This window comes from Eublepharis macularius, chromosome 5, assembly GCF_028583425.1.
Source record: "Eublepharis macularius isolate TG4126 chromosome 5, MPM_Emac_v1.0, whole genome shotgun sequence".
NCBI lineage: Eukaryota > Metazoa > Chordata > Lepidosauria > Squamata > Eublepharidae > Eublepharis > Eublepharis macularius.
Genome location: NC_072794.1, coordinates 76,590,807 through 76,617,668, shown reverse-complemented (window position 1 = coordinate 76,617,668; position 26,862 = coordinate 76,590,807). Strand labels below are relative to the sequence as shown.

At 40.4% G+C, this 26,862-nt stretch overlaps 1 protein-coding gene across 1 annotated transcript in view; it reads left to right on the top strand.

The window, feature by feature from the left end:
* CACHD1 (cache domain containing 1) overlaps positions 1 to 26,862 on the top strand; it is a 214,470-nt gene that overhangs the window by 125,631 nt on the left and 61,977 nt on the right. Inside the window, exons 4-5 of the mRNA XM_054981592.1 lie at positions 7,325 to 7,431; positions 20,539 to 20,665. Coding sequence (XP_054837567.1) covers positions 7,325 to 7,431; positions 20,539 to 20,665 — 234 coding nt within the window. The remainder of the gene's footprint in view (positions 1 to 7,324; positions 7,432 to 20,538; positions 20,666 to 26,862) is intronic.

Here is a 26,862-nt window from a genome sequence, read left to right as displayed (position 1 = left end):
CATGTGTTGAGCTGCAGATTTTTCCCACAGCTAATAATGTAATAATCATCACTATCCTAGTTGGCAAAATAAACGAGAAGTCCAGTGATGCCTTAGCATGTAACAAAATTACCCCTCCTCCCCCCCAACACAAAATTACCCTTCCTTCCCAACATTTACTGGACCACATTGCATCTTGGTGAATCTCCTGGTCCCTGGCAGCTTCCTGATGCAGCTTTGGGCCTTTCCGGGCTGTCATAGATGTGGGAGGGTCCAGGGAAGCCAACTGACAGGCCCATGAGAAAGACATCAATCAAACAGTTGCTCTTTAAAGGACTGCATCCCACACCTCCATTTAAGGTGCAGGAATTCCCAGCTGTTGCTGGAGGGATAGGCAATGGGAGCCAATATTCCCCACCCAAGCCTTCATGAGGGGGTTCTCCTGGTGAGTAGAAAAGCAGCTCTGGCTGAGCTAGTGAACACTTGGGACCACTAGCTGAGTATGGCCCAGTGCCAATTGCTTGGGGGCTCGGAGTAGGCATATCCAGCAGGAGAGGCATAATAATAATATTTGATTTATATACCACCCTTCAGGGCAACTTAACATCCCCTCAGAGTGGTTTACAAAGTATGTTATTATTATCCCCATAACAAACACCTGTGATGTGTGGGGAGCAGCTGAGAGAGCTCCAGGAAGCTTTGACTAACCCAAGGTCACCCAGCTGGCTTCAAGTCGAGGAGTGGGGAATCAAATCCAGTTCTCCAGATTATAGTCCCGCCACTCTTAACCACTATACCAAACTGGCTATCATGCATGGGCATACTGTGGTAAACCAGATTTCAGATGAAGTCCAGATGGCAGCTAGACCCAGCACAGAGTTGGAGGGAAGAGGTGCCACTAAGGCAAGCCTGATGGGAAGGTACAGGTGGAGGAAGGTAGAATCTTGCCCAAGATGGCCTTTGCAGACCGCTTGCGAAACCTCTGTGGCCCCCTAGAGGTCCCTGGCCCACAGGTTGGGAACCAGTGAAATAATGTATCTTTATTCCTTGCTTCCACCAAGGAGATCAGAGCAGTGTATGTGGATTTCCCCTTTTCCATGTTGTCCTTGTAACAACCTTGTGAGGTAGGTAAGGTTGAGAAAGTGTGACTGGCCTAAAGTCATCCAGCAGGTTTAACAGCAGAGTGGGATTTGAACCCAGGCCTCCCAGATTATAATCTAACATCATGAAACAGCACTCTTACTGATGCTTAAAATGGAAAAACTATGGGGATCTTTAAGCATATATTTTTGGGTTCCATGATGAGAACAAGTGTAATTAAATGAATAAACAGAATCCTCTTTATCTAAACTTCTGCATAAGCCTCCTAATTCTTATTATTAATGATAAATATTAATTCAAGAAGATTGTAGGATCATACTTAGTAGATTCGTGTTAATGTAATACCTTATTTACAGCACTTCTCTTTATCCAATCATATTGGATAGCCAAAACTTAGTCAAATTAATGACGGTTTACTTAATTTGCCTTTAAAATAGCCACATGCTTTAAAATAGTGTCCTGCATCAAGCCTCCACTATCAGTTCAAATTGAGAATCCACTCTAACTTTTTAAAAACCCTGTTTGTATTAATATTTCAGTGCCTCAGTATGTAAATAAAATATTGATTACAAGAATATTCTTTGCTAGTTTTAGCAACTTGGCAAAAATAGTGAATTTGGAATGAATTTGTCTTGTGGTACATTTATCCAGAAAAAAAACACAAACTACTTTTATAGTAATCTACACAAAGATTAGGAAAACAATTGTGGGCCTTAATACAATAACTCAAACCCCAGTTGATGAATGTCATTTTTATATACACATTCTTTTTTTTCATTTTCCAAAACTGAAGCTCTAGTTGATTTACTTTGTGAATAGAAGCTGAATGAAATCCAATTGGAGCTTACTTGAACACTGTTTTGATGTAAGATTCAAAGCTTTGGAAAATTTATTTTATCTTCTACATTTGCTGATCTTCTGCTTGTAAATTCTGTTGAAGGAGAATAAAAATGACTGCTGCCTGATGGGAATTAAATGTCTGAAGTTCAAAGCAGTTTGCACATCAGAGCAAACGTCAATCAAGTGAACATCTTGCAAGCTATGCAGGGAGCGAATTTCTCCATGGGGAAGAGATCAAAGTGGGAGTCACAGTTCTGTTTTCTCCCTCGGGATGCAGTTTCGATCCGTTGTTCATTAAAGTGAATCCAGAAGGAAGGTTTTTCCATATCATGTAGAAAAAGAAAAGGGAAAAGAAGAGGGTAGGAATGGGAATAGGTGTTACTTTTTCTTTAAGCTAAATTTAAGATCACATTTTGATTTTTTTCTAATTGTACAAACTATTTACCAGAAGAACACTTTTCTGAAGTTATAAGAGGATTTGTTTAGCATAAATTGTGGCATTGTTTCCTGTAGTATTTGGTGCCATGTTTTGAACCCTGTGAGATTAATCTATATTCTATTATTTGACAAAAATAGAGGAATTAGTTAATCAAGCTCCTTTCCCTGTCTTGATTGCCAGTAGATTTTGTTAATCTAAGATTGGATGTTCATTGTATGATTTTTGAAAGTTTTACTGTGATTCAGAGAAATCACAGATGTTCTTTTAAATGCTACAACGTATAGATTTTAAGAATTAAAAAGAATTTGAGTCCAGTAGCACATTAGAGACTTAAGATTTTCAGGGTATAAGCTTTCAAGATTCAGAGCTCCCTCACTAAGATCCCTCTGGACTCAAAATCCTGCTGTTCTACTGCAGACCAACACAGCTTAAAAACAAAACTATGAAATCTGTGTTGGCTCAGAAGTGATGCAGATATTGTACCTGTAATGCTTCTTTAAAGGAATATTAATAACTTTAGTTAGTTTGCCTTTTAATGAAGATGTTAGAGAAGGAGATACAAGACAGGAGGAACCTACCATGGATGTGGCAAGAGGCAAATATAACTTTACTACATAAAGAGGGGAATGATCTGTTATTACCACAATCATATAGACCCATTTCTTTATTGAATGAAGAGCCTCATGGCTGCAGTACTGCAGCCCAAGCTCTGTTCACGACCTGAGTTCAATCCTGGCGGAAGCCAGGTTCAGGTAACCGACAAAATTGATTCAGCCTTCCATCTTTCCGAGGTCAATAAAATGAGTACCCAGTTTCCTGGGGGTAAAGTGTAGATGACTGGGGAAGGCAATGGCAAACCACCCCATAACAAAAAGTCTGCCAAGAATACGGCGTGACCCCCCCACCCCCATGGGTCAGTAATGATTCGGTGCTTGCACAGGGGGATTAAGAAGGTGTATCTCAGAAGTAATTTATGAAAACCGTACAGAATTTGCCCCGAAGAGATACATGAAAGATAACATTAGATATCTCCTCAGTGCAATTGAATATTCAAGAAGGAAGGGGGAAAACTGCATTTATGTTTCTGGATGCTGAAAAAATGTTTGATAATGTATCTTGGAAATTTCATATGAAAGCATTGCAAAGAATGAACTGTGGGACTGAGTTTTTGAATTGGATGCAAAGTATTTATACTAACCAGCAAGCCACAATCCTAGTTAATGGTTCTTTTATGGAGAAAATTGAAATAAGAAAAGGAACATGACAAGGATGCCCAATATCACCGTTACTGTTTATTATTGTGTTGGAAATTCTGGTGGTGAGAATCAGGCAAGACAGTAGAATCAAAGGAATAAAGGAGGGAAAGAGATATATAAAATGAAAAGCTATGCGGATGTTGTGGCTATATCAGTGACAAATCCAAACAATTCTCTGATCTATGTAATGGAACTAATTCAAAATATGGTCAGCACTAGCACAGTGGTTAAGTGATTTGGCTGCGAAGCAACACTCTACTGGTTCGAATCCTACTACTGCCATGAGCTCAGTAGGTGGCCTTGGGTAAGCCACTCCTCTCAGCCCCAGGTCCCCAGCTGTATTGTGCGGATAATAATAACACTAACTTGTTCACCGCTCTGGGTGAGACACTAATTGGTCTAGAAGAACAGTATATAAGTGCAGTTGTTGTTGTTATAAATTGAATAAATAGAAAACAAAGATAATGTTACTTTCAACAATGACAGAAAAACAAGAAGAGATTGGAGAAATAATGGACTGTGCTATTACTATAAAGCCTATAAAATACTTAGGAATAAATGTATTGGCATCTATATATGGATAATTATCAAAAAATGTGGCAAAGCATTACTGAAGATTTGCAAAGATGGGCAAAATTGAATATTTCATGGTTAGGAAAAATTTCTGTTGTTAAAATGAATATACTACCAAAATTGAACTTTTTGTTTCAATGGTACCAGTTCACATAGATCAAAAGATTCTAAATAAGTGGCAGAAAGTAATAAATGATTTTATACGGAAAGGGAAGAAACCAAGCATAAGATTTAATATATTACAGGCTGAAAAAAACCTGAGGAGGATTGGCAGTACCGAATATTAAATTGTACCATCAGGCAGCGGCATTGTTTTGGATAACCAATTGGATTTTAAATAGGGATGTGCATCTGAAAAATATCTGAGTTTCCCATTTCGGTTAAACCCGAAGTGGTAAAACAATTTGGAATAACCCAAACCCCGAAGCGACAAGCTGCTTCAGGATTTGGGTGTTTGAATCACTTCGGTATGCTCCGTAAAGATTCAGAGCACACTGAATCTCAAACACTGTGCTGCTTGCACCCCTTTTTGTGCCGCTTAAAGCACCCCTTTTTGTGCCGCTTGCAAGTGGCATAAAAAGGGGTGCTTTAAGTTTCAAACACCCTGTACCATTTTCTTCACCTGATGGGAGGGGGAGGAGGCTGTGCCTCACATCGGGTGAAGCAAGTGGCATGACGTTTGAAAGTGCCCCTTTTTGTGCCACTTTTGTGCCAATACAAATCGATTTGGAAAGCTTTGCTTTGGGATTCCCGAATTAGCTCAGCACTGCTCGGGTCAATTCAGGAATCCCAAATCTTTACAAATCAGGCCTGATTCGGGTTAAAAATCCAAATCGAAAAACGGAATTGCACATCCCTAATTATAAATCCTAGTAGAAGACATATTAAATTGGAGACAACCAATGCTAAAGAGGGTATTCATAACTATTTATGGCTTAAGAAATCAGTAAAATCCATTCCGAAGGAAGATGGTGTTCATATACTAAGAGATGAACTACTTAAAATGTGGTTTCAATTCAGAAATAGATTGAGCCCACCAATCTCACCACTCATGTCGCCAATAAACGCTTATTGTGATGCCACCACTAGAAATAGAATTGATCAGTTCAGCTATGAATTTATGACAGATAAGCAAGGCAATGTGAACTTGGCAAGAAATCCAAGTTCAATGAAAAAACATTCCATGGTTCAAATAATACCTAAGTTCAAAGAACAAACTCTCAAAGAAGGTGGCAGATTAAGAGAAAAAACAGAATTTGAATTACTAATAAGCAATGACTTGAAGCATTTACTAGGAAAAATTTATAAAACTCTACTACAACACAACACAGAAATGGAACATGTTAAAAACTGTATGTTGAAATGGATGAAAAACTTTGGAGAAAACATCTCCATAAATCAATGGGAAGATCTATAGACCAAAGATATTAAATTTACAGATTGCCAATTATTAAGAGAGAATTGGTACAAAATGTTTTTTAGATGGTATACTACGCCAAATGATATTGCGAGAATTAGTAAGGACTATGGTGGACAGTATTGGAAATGTCAGTGTATGGATGCTACATTTTATTACATGTGGTAGAAATGCAAGGAAGCGCAGAGATATTTGATAAAGATACATGAAGAGAAGCAAAAGATTCTTATGCTCAGGTTTGAGCTAAACCCGAAAAACATGCTATTAAATGTTTTACCAAATAATGTTACAAAAGAACAGGGAGATCTTTTCCAGTATATGGTGACAACCGCGAGAGTACTATATGCAGCAAAATGGAAAATAGATTTGTGCCTTGACATGCCTGAGTGGACAGACGAGATGTATGAATATGCATCAATGGCTAAATTGTCCTATGTGCACAATAGAGCAATCCGAATTCTGGAAAAAATGGAAAAATTTCTTCGATTATTTAGGTTAAAACTAAGATAAATTAAGGTAATTATAGAGATAAAATACAGAAGAAATGACTGATTAAAAATAATTGACATTAAAGTCTGAGTATAAGCAACACTAAGGAGAGGGGAAGAGAGCTATTATATAATTTAAGTGTGCTGCTATATACTTTGAATATACTTTTTTGTTAGTTTAATTCAAATGTAGTGCTTGTATAAGTTCCTATGCACTTTCTATTGTTATTCATATCTTTTCTTTTTAATAAAAACTTTACTCAAAAAAGGGGGGGAGATGTTAGAAACAGTGACCATGTTGTAGTAACTTCATGAGTATGTTAAGCATGTATATGCAAGACCTTTCTTGTTCGTTTTACAAAAGGCAATGCTTAGAATGCACATAAAGGATGCACATAAAGGACATTCCTGTCGGTGCATGGAACAGCTTCCATGAGAACTCTGTGTAGTTAGAGCATGAACTTAATGGATACATATTAGGATTGTAATGCTCATCTTAGTAGATCCATATGTATCGGGTTGCAACCAAATAATATATCAGAAAGTAGAAATCAACCTTTAATAGTCTGAATTGGGACCATATTATTTTTCTTAAATTTCCCTTCTTGCAAGAAATGGAAAAAAAAATAGATCCTTCCCTCTAGTAGTTTCATTTGGAACACAGAAGAAGTAATATAAGTTGTTAAAAACAACTGTGTCTGAAGTTCTGGCTTAATTTAGGTACTTGCTGCTAACTTGTCTTTTGTATTCTGTACATTTTTATAAGTTAGATAATAATCTATAAAAATGTACATAGTACAAGAGACTTAATAGCAGTTATCTAAACATTATATATTCTTGCCATCTATCTTTTGCTGCCATGACCAAATCTTTCTATGGCCCAGTTTGTATGTTATTCAGAAGCCTCCAAATACTCCTTCCCATTGTCCAAGATGAAATGTCCTCATTAACACAAGTAATATTCTGCTGGTTACAGAGGATCTTTCCAGTTGCATCACTGCTTCCAGTGTCTTTTGCACATCCCACAAATGATGTTGGTCAGGCATTGTATTATTGCATGTAGAGCCTGCCATACCTGCTCCTGTAGAACCTCCCTATTACATTACCTGTATCCTTGCCCAAGTATTTGTTCAGTAACACCAATGGCTGGTTTCCTTCCACTCACAGTTCTTTGTATCCACCTCATTGTAAACTGTTTCTCTTGTTAACTTTGCTATTGTTTTCATTTCAGATTTGATGGAAATTTCAACACAAATGTGTCAAGAACTATTAGTTGTGATAGGCTGTCTACCACTGTGAACAGCAGAGCATTCAATCCAGGGCGTGATTTAAACTCTGGTAAGTAATTTGTTTGTTGTTGAATCATGTTATAAAAAAAAATTATCAAGCAACGTAACCAAGTTTTATTTTTTCTGAAACTACAGCACACATTTATATTTCAGGAACCCCAGAAGATTGGTTATATATATATCCTTACTTATTTTATTCCTGATTCCTTACTTATATTTATTTTATTATTGCTTTATTTTATTCCTTATTCCTTACTTATATTATTACTTATTTGTTGTGGTTGATAACATTTTCATTTGTTTTACATATCTCTCTGCTGTGACATCAGTAATGTCTGCTGTCAGCAGTTACTGTCTTGCAACTGAGATAGGTCTTTGATCTTCATACAGTTTGTATAATGTGCAGTTCTTCTGCTGCAATCAGCATTAACAATGTTATTTGAAGATGTCCTCCAACATTTCTTTTCATTGATATGCTGGAGAATATGTGCTGGAGAATATCTGTCTTAAGAACTGATCTATTTGCTTGGCACACTTTAGAGTGGAGGTGTGGTTACTGCCTGAGGCTCTGAAATCTTTCCTCAAGAGTTCACCTTGGGTTGGTTAGTGCTGCAGATCTTGCTTTTTAGCATCCTGTTGAAGAACAAATTTGGCATTAACCTTTAAAAAATGAGCAAAAGGATTCCTTTTGTCACTGATATGGTGCATGGTGGTTTAGATTTATAGTGTATCAAGGTGATGTGAGCCCTTGGGCCATAGCTCACAGCCTGGAGCCTACAAGAGCCAGTCAAAAGGAACTGCTGAGGATATATTTCTGTTGTGTCTTTGTTTTGTTTATCTAAATTGATTAATTTGGAAATTTCTGTAAGCCACTTTAGGTCTCTTGGAGGAGATAATCAGTATAGAAATGCTCCAAATAATAATGAAGAAAACTAAGCTCTTTTTTTTGTTTAAGCAAAAGGTGAGAAAGAGGACAGACTGAAGGGCTGTGGAAGTTAAAGGCCTGATAAATGTGTGTTTCACGATTATCAGAGGAAGTGTGCATTTGATACAGATGTAAGAATACTTGTGAATATTTCTGTATTGTAAGAATTAAATTGGTGTTAGGGGTTTGCATCCACAAAAGATTCGAGTTTCCTGCTTCGAGTTTACACAAAAAAAAATCTGGAATCACCAGAACCCCAGAATCTGGAATCACCAGAACTCCGGAATCACCAGAACCTGTGGGCCAGCTGAAGTTTAAAGGGCCCTGAAGCGACCTGAATCGCTTTGGGAAGCTTTGATTCGGGTCCGATTCGGGCATTTTCCCCCGAATCGGAAACTCGAAGCGCACACCCTGAATTGGTGTGTAACTTAGTCCTCAGAGACAAGGAAAAGTTCAACCCTCTGTTTGCTCTTTCTCTTCTCCTACCATTGGCTGCATTGGGCCTGCTTCTTGACTGCCTACACTGAAGACAGAGGTAGCCAAAGAGTTAATGATATCGTCCTCTGGAAAGAGAAGCATATATGAACGTCCTCTTGTGAGAGAAGTGGTCAATAGTGGGTTTTTTCTGGCTGTAGGCAGATGAATCCATTAATGAGAGGTTGTAGACCCAGCTGATTGGTCCGCTGCTTCCCAAGCAATATTTGCTTCTTGCCAATTTGAATCCAGTGTGGGTATGTGTGGATCCACGTATCTAGGGTGACAGTCAGAGTGGTGTGCGGGTTAGAATGTTGGACTGGGATCTGAGAGAACCAGTTTTAATTGTAATATTGAGAACTGTAATATAACATGTATCTTATACAAATATCTGTGTTTTGATTATGATATGCTTGAAATTGGGATGAGTGCTAAGCCCAGTTAGAACAGATATTTTGATTAAATCGGGGGCTCCTATCCCCCAGAGTACTTACCAGACAGAATCATATTCATTGGGACCTCCAGTGCAAAGCCCAGTAAGTTTTTTCAAAAAACACCTATTTTTCCTCCAGTGTCTTTAGGCTGGGGAATAAGTACTAAGGTAGTACAGTTGTTTGAGCTTGCAATTTATTGATTCTGGCAAGGTTTGTCAGATGCACTACATGGTTTCTCTAAGGTTTGAAGAACCATAGGGAAGTTATGGGAGCACATTTACCAGGTCTCTACTAAATTGCACACTTGGGAATTCATTTTCTGTTTTTATTGATTATTGGAGCGTTACTTTCTGTTTCTGAAAAACAAACTATCGTAACTGTAGAACTACATTCAGTTGTCATGACAAACCACAAGTTCTGATGCAAATAAGCCTGAAATCCTTGAACTTTTCTTCCCTTTTCCTCTTTAAGCATGAACCCTATGTAGGAAATCTAACCACAGTTTGTTGAGACATCTGAATTTGGACCCTTGAACAAATTTTCAAACTTGGTAATCCTGGTTTAAAATTGTGGTTTGTGTGAAGGGGAGAAAACAAGTTCGCAGTGCCTAAACATGGATGTCACAATGAATTGTGTTTAGACTGCAGTCTTCCTAAACTCAGAGCGAGGAGAGAGAGTGTGTGTGTGAGGTAGAGGGAAGAAGCTTTTGCATTATAAGCCAATTGTGGTTTGCTTGAGATGTCTAGTTACAACACACACACACACCCCGCCTGCAATTAAAGTAAAAGTTTGTAAAGCCTCTCATCATTTCTGATTTGTTCTGTTAGGGAAGAAATCTATAGAAACCTAAGCCTAGGAAAAATGTACTTTCTTTCCAAATAGATGAATTCTTCCTGAAATGCAAATGCTTGCACAATTGAGCACCTAGCTTCAGTATCCTTTCTTCCTTATCTTCATCTTCAAAAATTTCTGATACTACTTTTCTTTGAGCAAGTTAGTTCACTGCTATTTTCCCTAGGGAGAGCTGCCAATTTAGCTATAACCCTCTGCTTATTTTTCTATGGTCACAGCGTACAATCTTGAGATAAGCAGAAACTCCTTCAGCTGAAAAAATAAGCTTCCCTCCCCCTTCAGGTGCACTTTTATTTTCCATCTAGTAAAGCTGCATGAATTCCCTGCAGAGATTTCTTACTTTTTCCTTGCTGCAAACCCTAAGAGATGTGCTTATGGGGCTCTACATTCCCTCATACCAAGCCTTTTAATCTCTAAAATGCTTTCCTGACTTTAATATCCTCTCATGTTTAAAGTAAAACCAATTTGGGGACAAGTTCCATACTCACCAGAGACTGACAAAAGGTGTTGCAAGGTAGCTGCCTTTCAACTTACAGCTGCATTTGTCAAGCTTCTTTTCTAGTTCAAGAAATACAAGCTAACTGGTATTATAAAACCGTGCTGAGCTTTTCAGTGGTAATTGTATGCTGGATGCCTGTATGAGATGTGTTAAGATAGCAGTCATTGTAGATACTCTACCATATAAACAAGCTTTTACTTCTCATGAGGATAGTTTAGGTGGGTAGCTGTGTTGATCTGAAATAGAACAGGCAGGATTTTAGTCCAGTGGCATCTTAAAGAGACCCACAAGATTTTCAGATTGTAAGCTCCCTTCTTCAGATACCTGAAAATCTTTTTGGTCTCTAAGGTGCCACTGGATAAAATCCTGCTGTTCTACTGCAGACCAACATGGTTACTCACTGGACTGAAATCCTGCTGTTATACTTGTCATCTTTCTTATGCTGCTATATAAACCTATCAACACATGAAGATGCCTTATAAAGAGTTGACACAATGGTTCATCTTAGCCGCTGTTGCTTACTCTGATTGGCAGCAATTCTCCAAGGTCTCAGACCTTAAGTATCAAAAGACTCACACTGTGTATTCCTAATGTGAGAGGTCCAACAAAAAAAGCTCAGTTATAACCTCCATTCCCAGATAAAATCAACCAATCGACATTTTAAATATTGCCATGCCAAAGCTATGGTTCCCATTCTTTGGAGTTACAGCAGTTAAAGAGGAACCCAAAACTCCCTGTGGTCATTTTTTTGTGGAAAGAGACACCTGTTACCTTGTTTCTAAGATGGGCAGTGCTTGGAAGTTGCAAGCTTTAACCAGAAAGCCCTTCTTCCTCATCACCCAAGATGCATGGTGGCTAGTTGCAGTTCCTCAGTATTTGGCACATACTTTGTATCTGTGCTTGATTTCTGGCATTTAAGTCCTAAGATCTTTTTAAATGTAAGAAATCTAATAGCTCTAGCTAGATATTTAGATATGAATGTTTAAGAGATTAATATACTCAATATGTATAGTGTTGGTGCAATACTATCAAAACTGAGGAAGAAAGATTAAGGTTTACAAAATCATGCACAAAATCATACTAGTATCAGATGAAGGAAACGCTGACTCTCAAAAGCTCATACCTTGGAAATCTAGTTGGTCTTTAAGGTCCTACTGGACCCGAATCTGCAAAATCACTACTAGTGCTTGGTGACTACAAATTACTTTGAAGACATGAAGGACATAACACTTTGTGAAGACTCTTATAAAACTTCAAAGTGGAATTGAAAATGATACAAAAAACAAACCAACTGGTAAAGACCTCAGCAACACTGAGCAGTTGATACAAAAGATGTAATACTGTTAATGAGATGAAAAAAGGAATAATTTCATAAAATTCTACAAAAGACATGATGGGCTCGTTTGTGGGGAGGGTGGGCTAGAAGTTTAATAAATGGATGATGAATGAATTACAGCTGTATGAGTATTAGTACATAAATCTCAGCATAAGGAATTACATGTATAGATTATCTATCTATATTTTTTCACATAATGAGAAGAATAAATGCAGCCCTTCACAGGCTTGTCCATATCATGACAGTAATTGTTCATAAATTATAACATTTAGCTTTTGTGGATAACTCCTGCAAGGTGCAAAGTGTATCGAAATTAACTAATTAATGCAGAAAGTATAGCATAATGTTATGCAAATTTAACATCATTATTATTCAGCTTTGTTGCATACCACAGTATGAAGCTCAATCAATTATACAGTTTAAAAAATATATACAGATTTGGTTTTTAATGAAAAGGTTATTGCTTGATGCCACATACATGTTTGGATTATGGGAAACTAGTATTTTGACTGAAACCTGAGACATCAAAAACTGCCGGGGCCATATTGAGTGGGTTCAGCTTTGTTCCTGTAGCATGTCTTGTTTCTGCAAGCCATGCTGCATCCGGCTTGATCTTTTTATTGATCTTCCTACACTCATGCTTTAGTCCTAAAATGGAAACATGGAAAATTACTGAGCAGATATACCTACTAAGGAATCCTTCAAGCTGCTAATTTATAGGAGAGACATAGCTCAGTGGTAGAGCACATGCCTTGCATTTACTATGATCCAGGTTCAACCCCTCCTATTTGTACTTGAAGAAACTTGGGTGACAAGATTACAAAAGTCCTTGAAATGACAGACCAGTTCAGGGCAAATGCAACTGGCCTTGATATCCCAAAAGACTGACTTCCTATACTTTCTTTATTAACTGGCTCTGTACTACATGTTACCATATAAAACTTTTCCCAGGAAAACAGCAGTGGGCAGGGGGTGGTGTGTGTGTGTGTGTGTGTGTGTGTGTGTGTGTGTGTGTGAGAAATATCGTCAGAACCATTGGCCAGCTCATTCAGTGCAACTAATTATAGTGTTTTTTCACACTATGTGATCTTAGATATAGGATGATGCCATGCATGCAGCATGACAAGCAATTCCGATCAAAATGTGCTTCTTGCTCTTAGTGCAGCAAAAACTTTTTGCCGCACCTCCACCTGGCAAACTGCTACAAGATAATGTTCTGCTTTTCACAGAGGTGAATGTTAGGGAAAAAAATCATCCACCTTTTTTGTCTCACCAATGCTAACAACTCCTAGCATGTACTGGGGAGAATTTCCTGAGGGAAGGTTGTATTCATGCAAATAAAAAAGCATGGTAGCATTAATTTGTGGCTGTCCTGTGAAGTTAATACACTTGTGGAAACAGAAAATAACTAGGTCAGTTCTGGTAGATGCCACAGTATTGATGTAGTAACTAGACATGACTCATATATATGCACTGGTACATAGATTTGCAGATACTCTGAATCTCTGAGGGATCATGAGCTGTGTAATCAAGATGACAGAGAAATGCACAAAAGTCCTGCTGTTGAGTCATTGCATCCAACACCCAGGGCTGAATGTGTGCTTCCTCTTCATTGGATTAGCAACAGCTCTGATCAGGTGGCGGTGGTTGTGTGCACTTACCCCCAAGATGATTTTGCCAAGCGTCCAGTGCATTTGTGCATGCATGTGTATCGATGGGTTAGGGCTTTGTGGGTTTCTATTCTGATTCTTTGCATTTTACAAGCTGAAACCAAGATTCTATGGTACTATTTCTGTAACGTGTTTTTGGCGAGTTGGTGCACTTCATACAATTTTTAAAAAATAATATCTGCTCAATAATATTAATTCTATGTCACTAACTGTTGTTTATTTAACTGTAACTGGGAACAGGCTTATCAAGGACACGCTGCAGTACCTCTGTTCCTCAGTCAAATCTGTTTTGTTAAAAGTCATTTAGACTAAGATACTGACATAGAGCTTCTGTTCTGACTTATTTGATAAAATGTGCCTAACAGCTGTTTCTTTTCCTGTCTTAAATATCCCTTAAAATTTCAACTCTCACTCCATAAATTAAAACTATGTACGTGAAAAGCTGTCTATTTGAATAAATTAAGGAATTGCAGTCTAAGAGACCAAGGGAGCATGGTCTAGTAACTTGAACTTGAAGCTAGAGCAAATTCCCTGAGGCTTATATTTCTTGGTTGACTGCTTTGCTCACTTTCAGCTCTTGGGTAAATTGCTACATTTCTCTGTGCATAGTTGCGTATTTGTAAGCCGAGACAAATACAGACCCATCTGCACACAGCATGTTTGTCTAGGTTTCTTTGAACAAAGGGGGAGAACAAAGGCCATACACTATAAAACAAAATTTAAGAATTAAAAATCACAGTAAAACAAACGTTTGCTATGTCCACAATGCCGCTATTGCAGAGGCTACTCAGAAGTAATCTTAGTCTTGAAGAGTCAGAGATGACTGAGTACTTCAGTAGCCATTTCCTAAGAAATCTCTCTCTGTTGCATGCTTTGGACAGTAGAAAAAAGTATGGGACAATGAATCAACCACTACCAAAGGACAGTCACAAAAGCGCTTATCTGAAGGTGTTTTAAGGAAATGGCCCTTCATCTGGGCTGTTGGCAGTGCATTGCAATGTGCAATCATGTAGGACCGCCTCAATTTTGGAACTGCCAGCATTTTAAAAAAATGAGACAGATCAGACTGGGTAGAATACTTAATTACCATATGGAGTGGGGAGCATTTTTTTGCATAGCATTCTTTTGAAGGAAGTCCTCTTCCTGTTTAACCATCTTCTCTATAAGTAATGTTGGTCTTATTTCAGTTAAATTGCTTGATTTCCATGAACCTAATCAATTTATTTCCATATCCACAGTTCTGTTCCACTTTGACCAACAGTGTTCAAGGGTTGTTTATCTGATGAAAACTGGGAGGTCTTCAGAATTTAGCAGTCTCTATTTAAAGCTGACTATGGCTTTCCAAATCAATGTTGATATTTTTGGAAGGCCCAATCCGAATCATACAACTAGCCACACTTACAATATCAATAGTTTATACAATGACTATTTTTGTCATTATGTATCAGAAAGGATTTTTATTATTTATGTCAGGGCTTGCCGCAGCTGCCACTGGGCGTGGCACTGGGCAGTCTGCTTCTGACATCACAGGGGGGCCAGGGGTTCTGCAGGACCCTGCTCTGTGGAAGGAGGGGCAGTATACATCACCCTGACTCCCTCTCAATCCACTCGCTGGCCTGCTCAACCTGTCCTGCTTACCCCCTGCATCTTCCACCATCTCTTCTTCCCAGTACTCTCCTTCAAGCCTCCACTCTCCTTCTTGCCTTTCCCTTGGCTTCTCTCCACTCCAACTCCGCTCCATCACTCCTCCTCAAACCCACCACCCCAGGGCTCTTCCCAGCCAGCTTTTATAGGGCTTCCTTCTACTGTCCCACCCCTCTTCCAGCCTGGTCTTGGGTTGCACCAAGCAGTTGCAGCTGGGGTAGCTGATCTGGCTCCACTGACCAGTGCCAGCTGTGCCTTGTTCTCTGGCTGCCCAGCCTCCCTGCCTTGGCTGATTGCTGAAGGCATGTCCAGCTGTAGTCCCCTGGCTAGCAGCCCGGCCTCCCTGGTTGGGTTGATGGCTGAAGGTGGGTCCAGCTGCGGCTCCTTGGCTGGTTGCCCAGGGCTTCCTGCAGAGTGCCTCCAATAGCCCCACCTGGAGTGGCTTGGCTTTTGGCAACTCCTGGGCCAGGCTACTATTTTCTAGCTGGGGCGTGGCTTTGGGCTGTTGGGGCTGCTGCTTCTCCTCCTCAGGTAAGGGCTTTGGGTGGGTGACTGCTGGGCCCCCAATCTCTCTGCCCTTGCTCCCTTCTGCCTTGCTTAGCCCCCTTTCCTTCCCCAGGGGAGTGGGACTAGCTGGCCTCCCTCTGTCTCCCCCTGCCGCCTGAGGCCCTGGGCCTTTGCCCTTTCCCCCTGGCACAGGCAGGTTGTGGCTCCATTTGCCCGTGAGAGGGGTTGATCTGCTGTCCCCCGGCTGCCCCCTCTGCTTGCCAGTCAGGCCGGTTGACCTACTGTCTGCTGGCTGACTGGTTGACCTGCTGTCCGCTGGCTGACCGGTTGACCTGCTGGCTGCTGGCTGCCCCCTCTGTTTGCCCGTCAGCCCGGTTGACCTGCTGTTCCCTCTTGTCAAGTCTGGGGGCTGGGGCTCAGACCCCGGACAATTTACTGTTCTTAAATCTAGTCACAATTATGCCATGAAGCCATTTTTTCAGGTAAGAGAAGATCTTGTAACAGTTAGACTGAAGTAAGCATGAGCCTTCAGAGGAACATTGTACTAAGAGTTATAAGGAATATTAACCACATTCTATTCTGTGAATTCTGGCACTTGGAACAAAAGACTAACCTTCTAGAAGCACTTAGGGATGGCAGCCATTAAGATGTGGATGTTGTAGAGAAGAAAAAGGATGAAGAGACCTCATACAGTTTATTTAACCACTGCTAATACAAACTTAAAGTGTACTTTGATATTTTAAACTTTGTGATAAAAATATGAAGCTGCCTTCTCAGACTATTGGTCCATCTAGTTAATTACTGTTTATTCTGACTCAACCCATGTATACAAGAATTGTTCTCAATACCTTTTACCTGAGATCCTTTAACTTGAGATGCCAGGTATGGAACCTGCAAGTTCTGCACGCAAAACTTATGCGCAGCCACTGAGCTTTAATCTCTTACTTATGAAAAATCAGAGAAGTTATTACGGTGAAGTTTTGGTGGAATTGTATTTTTTTCATTTGGTAGCTAGTGACAGATGTATGTATTAGGAGAGTATTCATATAGTCACAAGGAACAGTTAATGGCATTTTTAACACTCAGACATTTTATCTGAGCCTCCAAAATGTCATTGTTCTCACTGATGAGTACATCTTGATTGTGGAACTGCTGCTTCCTCCAAATCCCATATCTGGGCATTTTTCTGAACAATGACCTAATTGATATTGATGTCCTCAGTTATGCCTATCTAGAACCTACTAGAACCAAAGTCACTGGAATCCTATTTGATGCTTCAGTGGTAGCTGTTACCTCTAATGCAGTTGTTCCCAAGGATGGCTCGAGGGGGAGGGATCCAGTCTGCAGACTGTTGGAAAGATAAGATAGCCTCTATAAAAGACATGAGACTTCTGTATAAGTCATTAGAATGACCGCTACCAACTCTATCTTTGTTTATGCATCTGTCCTTCAGTATAAATCATTCTTAATAATAATAACAATAATAATAACAACAACAACAACAACAACATTCGATTTATATACCGCCCTTCAGGACAACTTAATGCCCACTCAGAGCGGTTTACAAAGTGTTATTATTACCCCACAACAATCACCCTGTGAGGTGGGTGGGGCTGAGAGAGCTCCAGAGAACTGTGACTAGCCCAAGGTCACCCAGCTGGCTTCGTAGAGGAGTGGGGAATCAAACCCGGCTCTCCAGAGTAGAGTCCCATGCTCTTAACCACTACACCAAACTGGCTGTCTTGGAATATATACTTCACTCTTGGAATATATACTTATGTATGGGCCTACACAAAGTTACCCAAGTGGCAAAGTTTATGGCATACTGTTCTATGAAATGCACACAGTTTTGTGCCAGAGGTGTAGGAAGCTGAAACATTAGAACAGAGGTGATTGTTCTAAATCTAACACATCTGTTGCTCTGCACTAGTGAATTTCTCAAAGAAGCCCTTGCTTAAAACCGAGAGTGCTTTCTTTCCACAGTCTCAAAAAAGACAATCAAAGGCTGCAGAAAGGGCTTTCTCATTCCTTTCATTACTGCAGGAGTAGCCAAAGTAAAGTAGTCAGAAAACTTTTTGGAGGTTAAATGGTATAACCTGGATACAAAGAAGTATGATCCCAACATGACTGATACTATTATAGTTTTTCAAAATAAATTAATGGCATGTATATCCCACTGCTGTCATGGAAGTCAAGTTGGTGTACATAGACCCATGTCTATGTAGCTTTGTATATATGCCTTGTAGGGGTGTGCACCCCGAAGCAGGAAATTTTTTTGGAAATACCCAAAATATGAAGCAGCAAGCCGCTTCGGATTCAGGTATTTGATTCGCTTCGGTATGCTCCGTAAAGATTTGGAGCATACCAAGGTGATTCGGGGGGAGGCTTTCTCCCAGCGGCTTCCTTGGCTTCTCCTAGCCTTGTCCACATGCAGCCATGGAGCAAGTAGGCAGCGGCCCACCAGAGAACGCAACGCAGGCTCTGCCTCTCCCGCTGGGCAGGGCTGTCAGGAGGCCCCAGGCTGTCCTCTTGGGCACTCGAGCCCAGCCTGCCAGCTGAAGTTTAAAGGGACCTGCCGCTTGTAAGAGGCAGGGAAAGGGCCCTTTAAACTCAGGCTCCGAAGCTTCCCAAAGCAACCCGAATGCTTCGGGAAGCTTAGATTCAGGATTTCTGAACTGGGGCCAGCATGCTGGCTCTGATTAAGGAATCCCAAATCTTCACAGATCAGGTCCGATTTGGGTATTTTACCCAAATCAGAAACCCGAAACGCATACCCCTAATCATAGCCTAGACTCAACTTTGGTTCATTTACAAGAAGTTCTGAAGATCTTACGTAGTGGTGTACTTTTAGGAAAATAAAGGAAACTTCAGCTTCCATTACTGAAGTTTTGCCATTTATCCAAGCATGTTTGAACATGCTACATCTTGATTTACCAAAGCGATACTCTGCAATCTGGTCAGTGATCTAGAAGGTTAGGACAAATCTTTCATCTCTTATCACCCCCATGCCCAAAAGACTCATGCCTTTTTTACCCTCCCATTGTTCATATATTCCTCATCTGGAACTTTACTGTTCCTTAGAACTTATGGGAATCTTGAGACCATCTCATTTATTCTTCTGAGGAAGCTCCTTTAAATTACTGTTTTCTTGGGGGCATATTCAGAAGGAATTGGGGAGTTAGGTTTTCCCTCTAATTAGAAGAAAGGCATGTATTTTCCAGAACGGCCAAATGTTAATGCACAGTGATCATAATTTATCCTCAACACAACTCTGTTTTCTATTGCAATAATCATGAAATTATCTTTCTGAATTTCTACCCCAGCCTGGTACACCCAAAGGAAAAACTGTGTGGCAATACTTGGAGATGCCTAGAGGCCTTAAGCCCTATGTGAATGGCACCAGGGCAATAGATTGGTGGTTCCCAAACTTTTTCATGCTACCATCCCCTTGGTTCCATAGACTCATCCCCCTAACCTGCCCTATAAAAGCGGTTTGCATGACCCACTAAGTAAGATTATAACAATTAAATTCAAAAGTAACAATTAATTACAGATTTATCCCATATTCATTTATAACTTTTTAGTTTGATTCAACAACATTGATTAATTTGATCCAGTGATACCAGCTTTTCAAAGTCTGATAGTCATTTATCAAGAATCTTAGATACCACATTTAGTAACTGCTTCACTGTTCAGTAAATTCTTAATCTGATGGATGGACTTGATGAAGTCCATACCAGTTTCCCAATGTCGGGTTTCCACCAGATTTCATCACCATGCAGAGGCAGAAACTTGCAGCAAGGAAGATGATTTACTTTAGACTCTAGCCTGGTCAATTGTAAATAAGCAAACAATGCTCCTGGAAGCACCCCCCCCCCACATACACACATTCCTTTGCCTCTCAGAACTCCCTAGGTAATTGCACTGCCCCCCAGAGGGTGGTACCTCTTACTCTGAGAAACAATGAAATAGGTGATCAGACATTTTCTTTGTGTCTTACCAAGTAAATTACTAGGTTTAGTAGTAACAGAGTGAATCCGGAAATGCTTTGTTTTTAGAATAAAAAACTAAAGGGATCCCCGTTCCAAGTATCGTAATACCTCATTCCTTGAAGGGAATATCCTTCAGTGCATGACTGAAGAGTTACTATTATAGAATTGTGCATTACCTCATTTGCTGACATTTTGTGGTTGGTTCTGCCTCCTGCTGCAGCCATTTTGTGATTGTACCCACTACCCTGTGTCAGAATTTGAAAAGTACCAGCAGGATCAAAAAGTTTTGGGATCCCTGATCTAGTAGAACCACAGGGGTATTCCATTGTACATCTAGCAATAACATGCAAGGTAAGGTCATTGCAACAAGCAACTCACCAATACTTTCTCTTCAGAAATGCCCCCCCTTTCATTTAACCCCTTGAATGATCAGCCCGCAGGCAAGATGCCATGTGGCAGAATTGTAGGTTTCATGTGCAGGCAGAAACAAACACTGTCAACCTTCCATTGTCTAATGGTGCCTACGTTTTTTCTTCAGGATAACAGTCTGAGACCTCTATAATCAACTTTATGAGCCCAGCAGCCGTTAAGTTAAACGAAAAGGTCATGTGGCACTGAAGACAAGTAACTTTATTCTGACATAACCATTGTTGAGTTTCTAACAATGCCAATCTAAGCATCTCTTCTGTTTTGATTTCAGATACATTAATGCTACTTTAAAGAGGCTCTTAAAATGCACCTTTAGAGACCAATGCTAATGGTTTTCTTTTGCTTACAATTCATGTTTTGCTTGAAATTTCTCTCTTTTCTTCTTTTTAAATAGTTCTTGCTGACAATCTGAAGTCCAATCCAGGAATTAAATGGCAGTACTTTAGTTCTGAAGAAGGTATTTTTACTGTGTTTCCTGCACACAAATTTCGGTGTAAAGGCAGTTATGAACACCGTAGCAGGTATGATTTCACTGAAGAATTTTAAAAGTCTGAGTACATGGATAGATAATAGTTTAACCATTTTAATTCCAGTTCTTCATTTCTCACAACCTGTTTGTCATGATGAGAATCTGAATTAAACTATGTGAGTGCAGTACATGATGAGGCAGCTATGTGATTGTTTCATCAGTTGCAAAGCCCAGCCCCCATTCTGTGACTACCATTTGCCCACCACAATAATGGTGGCATATTAAATATGAACAAATAAGAACCTAAATAAATTGTAGGCTCTGTGTTTGGTGAAGTACTCATATAACTGCTTCACAATCTATTAAACCATGTACTGGTCTGCTCAACTCAGGCTGGCCTCTCATACAACAGAGCTGCTTCTATATCTGACAGTCAAATTGAGATTTTGTCTGGAAGCTTTCTGTAAAATCAGACAGGTGAAAGAGCTTCCACAGGATATATCAGAACCTGGGCAGTATTCTAAACACAGTTGATAATACAATGTCTGGCAAGTAAACCACTTTTTAAATTGATTTGTAAATTCATAAAGTAGATCTTAAGAAGACATTTAGATACATCATATAATAAATTTGATAACAGTCCTATGTGACATCCTTTGTAAATGAGAAATCCTGGCTTAAAAGGAAACCTGCTGTGTGATAGTTATAGTTTAATAAATTGCTGCAAATCTTCAGAAATTGTAGCTAGTGCAGTTATTTTATTTGGTTGTATTAAGTAAGTTGGATAAAGGAAATAACTGCTAATGCTGACAGGATTGCAGACAATTTGGAGCACATCTAATATAGCCAGGTAAATTCCCTCATTTACCAAAGGCACTTTACATGTAGAAATGGGGTTTTTTTGGTGACAACCTGCTATTTCCAGTGCACGAGTATGACAGATTTCACTGAGCATTTAATTTATAAATGTGTAACCTCTCAGACTACTTGCATAAGAATCTGGCAATCTATAAATGTGTTCACTAGGCACTAGAGTTCTTTTGATTATGATAAGAATGCTTACTTTACCAAATGAAACTATTGAAGTTCAGCTATACAGATGATGCTTGATTTGTGAACGTGAAGTTCTGCTCTGGTTTCCCATTCATTTAGCTGTTGATGGGCCAGTTACTTTAATTTCTTCAGTGTTTCTGTCCATGGTTACAAACTTCAGTATAAATGATTTTAACATTGGTTTATCCTTTATGTTCATTGTCAGACTTCTTGTGCAGTCCCACATGGGACTGCGCATGTGCAGGCCTGCCAAATGGTGAGGGTTGACATCTTTAAATTCTACTAAGGGACGCCCTCAGAGTCAACACTTGTACCTGACTCCTCCTTCACCTAGCCTGTCAGAATCAGTTAGATCCAAACCAACACAACATCACTTATAATCAAAGAGAACTTTGGGTGTGGAGTCAAGTACCGCCTTGGATCCGTTCACTAAGCCTTCTAGCGAGAGGAATACACCGGCAAAGGAACTGACTGAACCACCTAAGAAAAAGGTATGGTCAAAGTCACGTCATGGCCACAAAAAGAAAAGGAAGACAAAGTATATCCTGGACATTGAAATGGAGCTTGAGGTACAGAAGGAAAGGGTGAACTTCCCAGAGCTTCACCCAAATGGTTCAACTGGGATCAAGAGCGAGGCCACTCTCACCCTTGCTGCTCTCACAAATGTGCCCCGTGGTTCCACCAGGACATTCCGTCCGCCTATGGTATTGACCTGGGGGAGCCATACAGAACTGAGTCTCTTCTGTCTGTGAAGACTCTAACCTACTCAAGAATCTGTCTCTGAAGACTCTATCCTACCAAAGAATCCATACTACATGCCAAAATCCTCAATGACCTTCCAGTTGCCAGAATCAGACCTGGAGTCTTTACAAGAGGAGAGGAGCCTGAGTGTACCATCAGACCCTTCACTGGATGAGGTGTTTAGATCAGACAGGTCGCTCTCCCCAACTGACGAGTTTCACCTGTATATGGAGTAAATGCTCCGAATGGCGAAGTCACTGGACATTGATGTCTTTGCCACTGAGCCAGAGATGAAGGACAAGATCCTCCAGCATCTATACTTCAGGAACCCAGAAAACATCACATTCCCCATTATTGAAGGCTTTGTGAAGATGTTGAAGTCATTGTGTGATAAAATGGCTTCTCTGCCTCCAACATCTAAAAAGTCCAAAGGGCTGTATGAAACAAGGATGTCTGTCCTTTCCTGTTTAGCCATCCCCCTCCGTCATCCCTTGTCACAGAGGAAATGCAATCTAAACACAGGCAAGGGCCCCGTTCAACTCCCACAGATAAAGAAAGTGAAGAAGCTAGATGGACTGGGAAGAAAAATCAACACCTCCACAGCTCTGAATGTAAAAATCTGCAACTACATCGCAATCATGGGGGTATACCAGATATTTCTGTGGAATACGATGGCATTATTTAATGACAAATTACCCAAAGATCTTTAGCCAAAGTCAACCAGGAGGAGGCTATAAGACTCTCGAAACTACAAATAAATATGGGAAGGAACGTGGCTGACTCCTCTACGAGGACCCTGGCATCTGCAGTAGTGCTTAGGAGGCATGCTTGACTACGCATGACAATGTTACCTGTGGAAACAATAAACAAGGTGGAAGATTTACCGTTTGAGGGCCAAACCGATTTTTCTTTCAAGATGGAATAATATTTAGCCCAAAAGAAGAAGGATAGACGGATTGCAAGTTCTTATGGAGGCTTACCCCCAAAGCAGCAATCTAGTCAATACCAGCAATACAGACAACAGTACAGACAGCAGCAACCTTACAGGAGCCATTTTTACAGATATCCATCGAATCATCAGCCCCATTCACAACAGCGCAACTATCAAAGGCAGAGACCGCCTCAGAAACAAAAACACAGCCACAACCCTTCTAATAACAAGGATATGGCTCAGCATGGCAAACAATTCTGACTAGAGCTGGAGCACCCCATAGTATTTGGGGACAGGCTGTCTACATTCTTACCCGAGTGGCAGCTGATCACTTCTGATGTTTGGGTCCTCAGTATCATTGAAGTTGGATATAAAGTTGAATTTAAACATTTACTGACTCTGAATCTCCCTTATAATTTCAGTCAAACTTCATCTCCTGAGCTGACTCAGGAGCTAAATTCTTTATTGCAGAAAGAGGTTATCCAACAGGTTCTTAGACATGAATCCCAGTAGGGATTTTACTACAGATTCTTTCTGGTTCAAAAAAAGGATGGGGGACTGAGACCAATATTGGATTTGAGAAATCTAAACAAATCAATTGGAATTTGAAAGTTTAGAATGATCAGCCTTAACATGGACCTGAAAGACGCATATTTTCATGTGTCTATTCACCCTTCTTATTGGAAGTTTCTGAGATATATCTCAATGGTGAGATCTGTCAATACCAGGTGCTACCTTTTGGGCTGGCCACAGCACCGAGGGTCTTTACAAAGTGTGTAGACCCAATTGTAGCATATTTAAGGATTCAAGGCTACTCCATATACCCATATTTAGATGATTAGGTGATGTCAGCACGCTCGAAAGAGAAATTACAATTCAGATAGGAATCATAGTAGAAACATGTCAAAAGATTGGTCTCATAATAAATTTCAAGAAATCCAACCTGTATCTGACCAGGAGAGTCCATAGGCGCAATTCTTAATGGATAAGGAAATAAGGCTTTCCTCCCCTTAGAGATAGCAAGGAAGATAAAATACACGGTTAGACTATTTCCAAACAAAGATTCCAATCAGCCATTACTATACAGACACTTTGGGGTTTCATGGCGGCCACTACAGCCATGGTCCCACTAGCCAGGCTTCACATGAAGAAACTCCAATTATGGTTCTTGTAAGTATACTGCCCTACAGTACACCCCCAAAAGAAAATATTCACTTTACAAAGGGCAGTAATTAGATCACTCAACTGGTGGATCCATGACTCTCATCTACTAGCAAGCATGAACTTTGAGTCAACAGATGGACATAATGGACATATCGATGTCAGGTTGGGGGGCATGCTGTGATGACAGGCTTGCACATGGGTTGTGGCTGAGTGGAGAGAAGAAGTTACATATCAATGTACTTGTGTTACGAGCTATACGTTATGCACTTACCTCATTCACAGATATTGTGACAGGAAAGAATGTCCAAATACTCACTGACAACTCAACAGCAATGTTCTATGTGAACAAACAGGGCAGGACGACATCCAGAACACTATGCATGGAAGCGGTACGGATGTGGGAATGGGTCGACGAGCGAAACATCACCCTCCAGGCTGTACATATCTCGGGAGAAAACAATGTCATTGCAGACAGATTAAGCAGGCTAGGCTCGTCCAACCATGAATGGTCATTAAAGGGACAGTTCATAAGGCAGATTTTTCACCAGTGGGGTTTCCTAAAGGTGGACTTTTTTGCCACCAGAGGAAATTGAAAAGCCCCTGCCTTTTGCTCCAGGGGAGGTTTGGATTTGGAATCCATGGGGAACGCCTTTCAAATAAGGTGGTCAGAGAACCTCTTTTATGCCTTCTCCCCATTCCCCTTATAGCGAGGATGGTCAGCAAGATACAAACAGACGGGACCAGCATTATAGTAATAACCCTGTTCTGGCCACATCAACTGTGGTTCCATCAGCTGATCCAGCTTCTCAAGAACATTTACCAATGGCCCCCAATCTCCTCAGCTACAGAGGTGTTCAGCATCATGACATAAGCAGGCTCAGGCTGACAGCTTGGCTAATTCTCCAATAGGAAAATTTACTGAAGGTGTGGGAGAGGTTATACTAAACGCCAGCAAACCTACCACCAGAAAATCTTACTCTTACAAGTGGGGAAAGTTCACTGAATGGGCCAGAACCAGAGGGCTTGACCCATACGAATGCCTAATGGCATATATATTAGAATTTTTGCTACATTTGAAATGAAATGGTCTCTCCAATTCAACTGTCAAGGTTTACTTGGTGGCTATTTCATCGTTCCATGCTCCAATAAATAAGAGATCCATATTTTCTCATTACACAGCCAAACTCTTTCTTAAAGGGTTACAGAATATGTTTCCTACAGTGACTAAAATTGTACCACAATGGTTCCTGCACTTAGTCCTTGCTAAACTGATGTACCCATCATTTGAACCACTGGCTACATGCCACCTGAGGAACCTAACTATGAAAGTGACTTTTTAGTGGCAGTTACCTCTGCCAGAAGAGTAAGCATGATGGCAGCTCTTCATGTTAACACATCTTTCATGAAAATACGCAAGGAAAGAGTAGTATTAAGACCCAGCGTAGAATTCCTACCAAAGGTAGTTACGAAATTCCACACATCTCAAGAGATTGTACTACCAGTGTTGAGACTTAGAGAAAGTTACACTCCCTAGATGTTTGTAGGGCACTTTTATTTTACCTAGACCACATGACCCTGTTCCGGATCGATGACCAGTTGTTCGTATGTTATGCAGGACCTAAGAAAGGAAAAAAGGCCACATCAGAGACAATCGCTAGATGGATAATTCAAGCAATCAAACGTGTTATAAATATGCTAACTTAACTTGTCCTTTAGAGATTCACGCTCTCTCCACCAGGTTGCCAGCTTCCTCGGCTGCACTCCTGAAAGGAGTACCACTTCAGGACATCTGCAGAGCAGCCACATGGGCATTGCCAGATACATTTATCAGGCATTATGCATTGGACGTGGCTAACAGGAGAGAGGCAACATTGGGCCAAGCAGTGCTCCAATCGTTGTTCCAGTGAGAACCTGCCCACCTCCATGGTAAGTGGCTTGTTAATCACCTGTGTCTGACTGCACAAGAAGACTGACAATGAAAACAGAGTTGCACTTACCTGTAACTGTTGTTCATTGAGGTCTTCTGTGCAGGCACAAATACCCTCCCTCCTGCCCTGCTAGATTTTCTTCATTACCTTGGAGAGGTCAGCAGTTCGGGAGAAACTGAGGGTAGGGGCACTGTCTCCACGGAGGGAAACACTCGCACATGCGCTCTGGGGAGACAGGTGCCCCTTAGTAGAATTTAAAACTGTAAAACCTCAGTGTTCAGCAGGCCTGCGCATGCGCAGTCCCATATGTGCCTGCACAGAAGACCTCAATGAACGACAGTGACAGGTAAGTGCAACTCTGTTTTTTCCTTGCTGAAATTTTGGGAATTGTAGTTCTGGAGGGCAATAAGAAGTCTGCATGAGGCAGAATTG